At 38.8% G+C, this 10,368-nt stretch overlaps 1 protein-coding gene across 1 annotated transcript; it reads left to right on the forward strand.

Moving 5' to 3' along the window:
* Window positions 1-496: 496 nt before the first annotated feature.
* On the forward strand, window positions 497-10,079 carry CLK1 (CDC like kinase 1; the record flags this gene model as incomplete). The annotated part of the gene is made up of 12 exons (XM_080690182.1): window positions 497-657; window positions 980-1,208; window positions 2,210-2,300; window positions 2,699-2,765; window positions 4,255-4,371; window positions 4,460-4,626; window positions 6,778-6,872; window positions 6,960-7,089; window positions 8,673-8,755; window positions 9,047-9,126; window positions 9,298-9,388; window positions 9,936-10,079. The coding sequence occupies 12 exons, from the start codon at window positions 497-499 to the stop codon at window positions 10,077-10,079; spliced, it is 1,455 nt and encodes a 484-aa protein (XP_080546308.1).
* Window positions 10,080-10,368: the final 289 nt, after the last annotated feature.

Consider the following 10,368-nt stretch of genomic DNA (forward strand, 5'->3'; position numbering starts at 1 on the left):
GGCACTTTAGGCTAATTACATCTGAGTTGGAGGCTATTTCTTTTTTCTTTTGGTACTGGGAATTAAACTCCAAGCTATAACCCCAGGCCTATTTTTATTCTTTATTTTGAAACTGGGTCTTACTAAGTCGAGGAGGGCCTCATTAAGTAGCTGAGGCTGACTGAGAACCTGCCATCCTCCTAAGTACTGGGATTAAGAGTGAGTCACCAGGCCCTGTTTACCTAAGTTAGCTTTTTAATTTCCTCCCACAGCCTTCCCTGTGCCCCCTTTTCCTGCTAAGGACAAAATAACATGGGCAATGTAGAATGCCTTTGAGGTTCAAAGTCCAGAATGTGTGGCAGTGCAATAATTGATAGTGAATTCTGTTTGGATGACAGTGGCTTTGAACTTTGATTTAAAAGGCCACAGCTAGTGTTAATTTGCAAGGATGTGTTTTACTATTAAACAGTGCAGTGTAAGATGCAGTTTAACTGGAGAAAACTTGTCTTGTCCTTAGATGAGGCACTCAAAAAGAACTTACTGTCCTGACTGGGATGACAAGGATTGGGGTTATGGAAAATGGAGAAGCAGCAGCAGTCATAAAAGGAAGAGGAGATCCCATAGCGGTGCTTGGGATAGCAAGCGCTGCAAGTACAATCACTCTAAAACATCTGATAGGTAAGAAGGGCACTTAAAATCTCTCTCTAAAAATACATTTTCTTAATGATAAAACTAGTATTGCTTAACACTATTGATTGTGATTACTTTTTCTTTTCTTTTTCCAATGTTATATTCTGATTGCTTGTAATGTGCGTAAAGTTGAGTGCTTTGGGGTGGGTGGAAATATAAAATTCTCAAGAGTACCATTTTAAGAGATTGACTTTAGGGCTCAGTGCTTGAGCTCTTGCCTTAGTATACTTGAGCACCACAGGGGAAATAGTTGAAAATGTGATGGTTGGTATTATTGTAAAACACAGAAAATACCTTTTTTTCCCTCTAGTTATTATTTAGAAAGCAGATCTATAAATGAGAAAGATTATCATAGTCGACGCTACGTTGATGAATACAGAAATGACTACAGTCAAGGATATGAACCTGGATGTCGCTATCGAGATCATGAAAGCAGATATCAGAACCATAGTAGCAAGTCTTCTGGTAGAAGTGGAAGAAGTAGTTATAAAAGTAAACACAGGATTCAGCACAGTACTTCACATCATCGTTCACATGGGGTATGTGCTGTTTTAAAACATTTTTGACATTTTATTTCCCATGTATAACAGGAAAACATAAATTTGTGTTTAAGAAAAGTCTGTTTAAGATAGGCATCTAAACTTTAACTTGCAGGATTTTTTCTGTATTTATAGATTGGGTAGGAAATTTCCTGACATACAAAATATACTTAGTTTTGTAATAGATTTAATTATTAGCTGGCTACTCTCATTTCACTGAAATAGTGTTGGTAATTTTATAAAAGTAATAGAAGATATTCTGAAAGTTTTTTTATGGTATTTCAAAAACTGATTTGTTTTGATAATTTCAAGCCTTATCACAACAAATACAACAGACATTTTTGTATAGTTGAAGATTAGGTATGCTTCTTTATTCTAACAAAAATGTTCTAATCTTTCTTTCATTAAGCAAACTACAACAAATTTGAATTTTATGGGATATGTATTGATTTGGAGGTCAGCTTAGATGACATTTAAAATGCTGTAGTGCTATTGTTGTATACCGAATCTCTTTTCTTCCCAAAATTAGGACTTTGATTTTATTTACTGTTTTAATATTTATTTTCTTAGGTTAGCTAGGAAATCTTAATTTGGCCACAGTCTACTTTGAACAAGTAACTATTACATCCTACAACTTTGCAACATTAAATTAGGACACTAGAAACTTAAAATTATGTTTCAGTGTTTTTCAGTGAATTCTACAACTAAGCATTTTTTAAAAAAGAAAAACAATTGTATTTATGTTTTGTTGCCTTACCACTTTGAGCATCTTATCTGAAAATCTGTTCCTTGCCATGTTTTTCTCCTGTTAACATAAACTATGTGCCCTGTGAATTTCTGGGGACTGAATTTGAAATTGCTCCTGCCAACCGTTTGTGGCCTGGCGTGTATCTGAATGCCTGAATATCTCCCCGCTGAATGAATTTCGTATTCTGCCCTGAATTCACTCGGGTATATTGATTGGCTGGATGATCTTGGTGCCGCCCACTTGACGTTTCCAGAAGAGTCACCGAAGGAAAAGAACCAGGAGTGTAGAGGATGATGAGGAGGGTCACCTGATCTGTCAGAGTGGAGACGTACTAAGTGCAAGATGTATAGAATATTTTTCAACACTTATTAACTATTCAGATAATCTGTATATAGATTAAGATTTCAGGGATTTGGAAATCTTTTTCTTTCTCTGTTTTTTTTATTTTGTTTTGTTTGTTTTTCCATTTCTTTTGGTGGGGGGGATTATATTTTTACTTTCCTTAGAAATTGAATGTTTGTTATGCAGAACTTCCAGAACAGTAAATCAAGTTAATGAAATTAGCTAAAAATGAAATTAGACCTAAAAATAGTTGTATGTTTTTTGGTGGTGTTGACCAATAAAATAAAATATCTAGTGATAAGGAAATTAGCATCAACTAGAATAATCTGCATTGTTAGCATTTATTATAAGTACGTTGTTTCCACTTCTTGTTATGACGAGATTTATTTCTCTCTTTTAGATGAAATTGTTGATACTTTAGGTGAAGGAGCTTTTGGGAAAGTTGTGGAGTGCATTGATCATAAAGCGTAAGTCTCATGCTAAATTAACTTGAGGTTGATAATATAGAAAATTATCTCCTATTTTTATGCTATTTTGGCTTGGGTATCAAACTCCTAATGGTTCTTGTTTTTTGAGTTGTTAAAGTAGTACCTATTAACAGTATGCACAGCGTGGGGGGATACTGGGGATTGAACCCAGGGACATTTGAGATATGCCCATAGCCCTATTTTATTTTTATTTTGAAACAGTCTTACAACTTGCTTAGGCAGTCCTGGAACCTGCCATCCTCATGTCTCAGCCTTCCCAGAACTAGGATTACAAGTGTGCATAACATACCTGGCTTGCACATTTGTTTTGAGTGGAGTCTTACTTGGTATATAAGGTGCTAAATTTAACCACATGGGTGTTAAATTAGAATTGATTGTTGATACACAGTCGGGCATGGTAGTGCACACTCTTAATCCTAGTACTTGGGAGGCTGAGACAGGAAGATGGCATAGGTTCAAAGCCAAGCAAAAGTTATTTAGTGAAGCTCTCAGCAATTTAGACCCGGTTTCCAAATAAAATATATAATAGGTCTGGGTGTGTAGCCCAGAGGTAGAAAGCCTCTGGGTTCCTTCCCCAATACGACCACGACAACAAAAATGAGTTGTTTTGTTGTTGTTGTTGTTGTTGTTGTTGTTGTTGTTGTTGTTGTTGTTGTTTGGGGTTTTGCTTGGTTTTGGTGTTGGTTTTGGGGGGGGTTGTTTTTTTTTGTTTTTTGTTTGGGGTTTTGTTTTTTCTTGCTAGTCTGGGAATGGAACCCCCCAGGGGCATTCCACCTCCAAGCTACACGCCGTGCCCTATTTTTTATTCTTTATTTTTGAGGCAGGGTCTCGCTGAGTTGGGGAGGGCCTCACTTAAGTAACTGAGGCTGTTCCTGAACCAAGATCCTCCTGTCTTAGCCTCCCAAGTGCTGGGATTACAAGCGTGTGGTGCCACACACTACTTAACTATATAATTTAACATAGAGAATACAGTGGTATATACCTGTAGTCCTTGCACTTGAGAAGCTGAAACCAGATCATAGGTTTGATGCCAGCTTCAGTAATTTAGGGAAGCCCTGTTGGAAAATTTTTAAAAGTCTAGGGGTGGGAGCTGGACATTGAGGGGCACGCTTGTAATCTCAGCATTCAGGAGGCTGAGACAGGAGGACCGCGGTTTGTGAACAGCCTCAGCTACTCGGGCCCTCTGCAACTTAGATCCTATTTCAAAATAAAGAATAAAAGTAGTGCAGGTTTGTGGCTCAGAGGTCGAATACCCCTGGGTTTCATCCTCAGATTCCTCCCGCCCCCCAAAAATGTCTAGAGGTATATAGTTCAAGTAATATTCCCCTCAATTTGGTCTTTAATACCACAAGGAAAGGAAGAAAAAGAAGGGACGGATGTAATTGGCCAGAGGAAAAGTAGTTTAAAGAAAAGGGGAATTGGGTATCATATTTACCATTTTTTTAACTTGGACTTATTCTCTCACCAGGGGAGGTAGACATGTAGCAGTAAAAATAGTTAAAAATGTGGATAGATACTGTGAAGCTGCTCGCTCAGAAATTCAAGTTCTGGAACACTTGAATACAACAGACCCCAACAGTACTTTGTAAGTATCAAATTAGAACCTAGAAAATTACCTCAGGTCACTTGATTTGTGGGAAGCTATACTCAGTCATTTTCCATGTATTTTATAGCCGCTGTGTCCAGATGTTGGAGTGGTTTGAGCATCATGGTCACATTTGCATTGTATTTGAACTGCTGGGGCTCAGTACGTATGACTTCATTAAGGAAAATGGTTTTCTGCCATTTCGAATGGATCATATCAGGAAGATGGCGTATCAGATATGCAAATCTGTAAATTGTAAGTTCTTACCCTGTCTTTTAGAAACTGGGTTTGAGACTAATGCCAGACTGATTTGAATCTATCAGAGAACCTCTTTTTAAGCCAGGAGTCTATCAGTGCCCATTTCAGTGTCATTTACAGGGAAGGGGAGGGAGCCAGGGGCAAGCTCTCCAAGTGCTGTGTGCATGTATGTCTAGCACTTGGAACTTCATTATAATGTGAGATTACGGTGCACCAATAAAAGTATGTATAAAAGTTGGGTGTGGCGGCGCACACTTGTAATCCCAGCATTTGGGAGGCAGAGACAGGATTGTGGTTCACAGACAGCCTTGGCTACTTAGGCCCTTTGCAATTCAGTGAGACTGATTCAAAATAAAGAATAAAAAAAATAGAAGCCGGGCGTGGTGACACACGCTTGTAATCCCTGCAATTGGTAGGCTGAGACAGGAGGATTGTGCAGGTTCGAAGCCATCTGTGCTGGCTTAAGAGACTGTTTCCAAAAGAATGAAAAATAAGACTGTGGTGTAGCTCAGAGGTAGAATGCCCCTGGGTTCCATCCCCAGTACTGCAACAACAATAACAACAACAAAAACACAAAAGTTATGTATAAATAAAAAGTGTTTGGAATGTAGCTCAGAGGTAGAATGCCCCTGGGTTCTACCATAGTACCACCAAAAAAAAAGACGAATGAGCTGAGCCTGGGCATAATGGCATACTCCTGTAATCCCAGTGAAAGAGTGAGACAGGAGGTGCTTAGGTTAGAGGCAAGCATGAGCCAGGTATGGTGGCTCACACGTGAAATCCCAGTACTTGGGAGGGAGGCTGAAGCCTGGCTTCACAGTAAACGTTGGTAGTATATACAAGTACAGTGTGATTAGGCCTAGGGTTCATTACACAGCACCAGAATTTTAAGTTGGTATGAATCCTTTGGTGGGGGAATTAGAAAGACATGGTCATCTTTCTAATTAGAAAGACATGGTCAAAGAATAGAATATTTAGAATAAGTCTGAGATCAGGCAGGCAAAGTGGTGCACGCCTATCATCTCAGTACCTGAGAGGCTAAGGCAGGAAATTTCCCAAGTTCCAGACTAGCTTCTTTAGTCAGACCCCATTTCAAAAGAAAAAAAGCTAGGGATACAGCTTAAATGTAGAATGAAAGCTAATTTTGCCAGCATTGGCAGTGGATGCCCTCTGCAATGTAGTGATACCATGTTTCCAAATAAAGTTTAGGCGTACCTGGAAGGTGAAGGCCTAGATACATTAACCCCCCCCCCCCAAAAAGGAGCTGGGTAGTGTCACATGCTTGCAATCTCAGCTACTCAGGAGAATGGGCAGGTGGGTACTTTGGCTCTGGGCTACCTGGGCAGTCATGCAGTGATAGCTCAAAATAAAGTAGCCAAGCATGGTTGCACATGTTTGTAATCCCAGTATTAGGAAGACTGAAACAGGATCATTTAGCCTCGTTCCTAAGAAATAAGAGCCCTGAGTAAAAATAATGAATGGCAGCTCTCAGCTCTATAAGAGGAATATTTTTTTCTTTGCTTTTTAAGTAATAGGCTCTCTATGGACTTCTTTAAAAAAAGGCGGTAGATTTTAGTCCCTGGTAGTTTTCTAGCAGACTGAAATATTTGACCAATTATTTGGGCACCAGGGAACATTACCAAAAAAGTTTTGTTTTGGGAACTAAGGATTGAACTCAGAGGCTACTCCACTTCCAAGCTACAACCCTAGCACATTTTTGGCTTCTAGGGATTGAATTCAGGGGCCTTCCACCTCTAAGCTAGGCCGCAGCCCTACTTTTTTATTCTTTATTTTGAAACAAGGTATCATTAAGTTGAGGAGGGCCTCACTAAGTAGCTGAGGCTCCCTGTGAATCTGCAATCCTGCTGTCTCAGCCTCCCAATTACTGGGATAATAAATGCATCACTACACCTGGCTAACCCCCCTAGCAGTTTTTATTTTGAAACATGGTCTTACCAATGGCCTCCCAAAGTTGCTGAGGCTGGCCTGAAATCTGTGGTCCTCCTATCTTGGCCTGCCAAGCACTGGGATTGCAGGCATGTGCCGCCACATCCAGCAAGGTTTTTTTTGTTTTGTTTTGTTTTTGTTTTAGAATAGGGAAAGCCTATGTTTTTCATATTGCATCAATTTTTTTTGTGTCATTCTCAGTTTTGCACAGTAATAAATTGACTCACACCGACTTAAAGCCTGAAAACATCTTATTTGTGCAATCTGACTACACAGAAGCATATAATCCCAAAATGGTAAGTCTTTGATATATTTTTTTGTAGTTCAAGTAAATATTTGCTTTAGTATTTCATGTGTTCATAACTATTATTTATGATTTTCAGAAACGTGATGAGCGTACCTTAATAAATCCAGATATTAAAGTTGTAGACTTTGGAAGTGCAACATACGATGATGAACATCATAGTACGTTGGTATCTACAAGACATTATAGAGCACCTGAAGTTATTTTGGGTTAGTACTCATTGTATACCCACTTACCTTTTTCCCCATAGAGTCAGTATTATTAAATACAATTAGAAGCAGGGCATGGTAGTGTATGGTTGTAATCCTAGTACTTGGGAAGCTGAGACGGGAGGATCGCCCATTCTTGGCCAGCCTTAGCTACTTGGTGACAGCCTTAGCTACTTGGTGAGGCCCTCCACAACTTACTGATTCCCTGGTTCAACATAAAAAATAGCTCAGAAGTAGAACACCCCTGGGTTCAATCCCCAGTACCACAAAAGAAAAAAAAAAAAGCAGGGGTTTAAGCTCTTGCTTATTTCAGTTGGCCAGCTCTGGAACTTAAAGCAAGTGGCATAACCTTTCTGGAATTGTTTGCACATTTAATGATGGGATATGTTCTGAGAGAGTGTTGTTGAGTAAACATAGAATGTAGCTTACTACACACCTAGGTTATGTGTGGTAAGCTGTTACTCTTAGGGCCAGGTTAAGCAACACCAGATTTCATCAGGCACAGCAAAAAATGATAAGATCAAAAGAAAGCATGAGGTGGTATATATATGAGGCTACTGCCGGCACAGTTTTTGATTTTTTGTTTTGCTGTTGTTTGTTCATTTGTTTTTGTGGTACTGAGCATGGAACCCAGGGGCATTCTACTTCCGAGCTACACCCCCAGCCTTATTTTTTATTCTTTATATTGAAACAATCTTATTGAGTTGCAAATGCCTCACCAAGTAGCTGAGACTCTACAAACTGTGATCCTCCTGTCTCAGCCTCCCAAATTCTGGGATTACAAGCATGCACCACCACACCTTGCTTTACAGTACAGTTTTAAGTATTGTTACTGTAGATAGTCTAATGTGCTGTGGTGTTATAAAACTGGCGGTTCAGGTTTCTTTATACCAGCATAACTACAAACTCTTGAGTATAATGTAGTGTACTGTGAAGTTACAACACCTAAATTGCTAAGTGTTATGAAATTGTCAATCTCTAACTAATGGCCATCTATGCTTAGTCCTTGCATAATGCCATTAGCTACTTTTTTACAGGTTAGGATATTGTGGGTCAGAAAATTTTTTTCTGAAAATCACTAGTCCCAAATCACAAGTTGAGATTTGAAATCACCTGTGTCCAAAGCCCTAAATTTTACATGTACGATCCCAGCCCTATTTATGTATTTATTTAGCGGTATTAGGGATAGAAACCCGGGGCATTCTATCTCTGAGCTACGCCCCCACCCCAATTTTTTATTCTTTATTTTGAAACAGGGTCTCACTAAATTGTGGAGGGCCTCACTAAGTAGCTGAGGCTCTTTGTGAGCTGCAGTCCTCCTGTCTCAGCTTTCTAGATGCTGAGATTACAAGCATGCAACACCACACCAAACTTATTCTTTATTTTTGAAACAGGGTCTCACTGAGTTACAAAGGGCCTCCTCACTAAGTAGCCGAGGCTGGCTATGGACCTGTGATCCTCCTGTTTCAGCCCCCCAAGTACTGAAATTACAGGTGTGGGCCACCATGCCCGACTTCTTAATTAACTTTTAATGTCTTTGGAATATGGAGGATCTTTTCCTAACATTATACTTTGCTTTACAGCTCTAGGGTGGTCTCAACCATGTGATGTCTGGAGTATAGGATGTATCCTTATTGAATATTATCTTGGATTCACAGTATTTCCAGTAAGTGACAATGACCTGTTTGAGTGGCTTTGCATAAAAAAGTGCCTGTTCATGTAATTTTAAAGTACACATCTGCATTTACATAGCATTTTTTCTAATTGCAGACTGTTCGTTACAGATAAACATAAATTACGTAATCATGTTGCTTGCGTAAATCAAATTATGCAAGAAACATGATTGTGTCATCTTGTGACTTACAATCATCTGTGGGCTAGAAAATTAGCAGAGGTATTAAATGAGAATGAAGTATAGTATTTACACAGAGTTAAGATGTTCTTCTTTGTAATTTAGACTCATGATAGTAAGGAGCACTTGGCAATGATGGAAAGGATTCTCGGACCTCTACCAAAACATATGATACAGAAAACCAGGTACGTTTTATTTAAAAGTGCCATACTAATACTTTAAATAGCAAATTACTTTGGTAGGGAGTGAATAACTTGATATTTCTGTCCCTTGGCCACCTTTTAAAATCTCTAAAAAGGCATTTTAAGTTTTTGATGTCAACATTTTAAACATGAATGTATATTGACTTGTTTTAGGAAGCGAAAATATTTCCATCATGACCGGTTAGACTGGGATGAGCATAGTTCTGCTGGCAGATATGTCTCAAGACGCTGTAAGCCTCTTAAGGTAGGCCTGGGACATCGCTTAAATGTTTAAAACTTGCAAGCTGGGCGTAGTGGCTCATACTTTGGTAAACCCATCATTTGGGAGGCTAAGACAGGAGGATCATGGCTCTTGCACAGCCTCAATGAGCCCTTTGCAATTCACTGAGACTGTTGCAAAATAAAGAATAAAAAAATAGGGCTGGGTTTCTCCTTCAATTTGGGTCATGCTTGGCTTTGTTTCCCCCCTCCCCCCTTGGGTGCTGGGATTGAATATCCAGTGGTCATGCTACAGTGCTGAGCTCCATGCCCAGCTCCTTTCTGTTTTTATGATAGAAAAATAAAACACCATCTGTAATCCTAGTACTAGGGAGGCTGAGACAAGAGGATTGCAGTTTAGCGTTACGCCAGCCTCGGTCACTTAGACCTTGTTTCAAAATTCAAAGGGTTGGGGTTATTGGTCAGAACTAAAATGCCCCCTGGGTTCAATCCCCAGTGCCAAAGAAAAGAAAAATAAAATACAATAAATGATAGTGGAAAGGGCAATTGAATGTTATTTCTTTTCCTTTCAGGAATTTATGCTTTCTCAGGATGCTGAACATGAGCTTCTCTTTGACCTCATTCAGAAAATGTTGGAGTATGATCCAGCCAGAAGAATTACTCTCAAAGAAGCCTTAAAGCATCCATTCTTTTATCCACTTAAGAAAACTACATAGAAGCATAATTACATAGCTCATACAACTCTCTTGAAGAGATCTTACACAGACTGTATCAGTCTAGTTTTAAATATTAATTTATTTTGTACAGCTTTGTAAATTTCTTACATTTTTGTATTGCCATGCTTATTTTGCTTGGATAATTTGATTTATTAGGTACGTAACTAAAGTAACTATCCTTAAGTAATTATACAATGATTTATTCAGAATAAACTGCTTATGAAATTTATATGAACCTGTAATTTGTTATTAGCACCACTTTCTCCTCTATTTTAAAGGATGGATATAG

The sequence above is a fragment of the Muscardinus avellanarius genome (genome assembly GCF_963383645.1).
Source record: "Muscardinus avellanarius genome assembly, chromosome: 2".
In the NCBI taxonomy this organism is placed as follows: Eukaryota; Metazoa; Chordata; class Mammalia; order Rodentia; family Gliridae; genus Muscardinus; species Muscardinus avellanarius.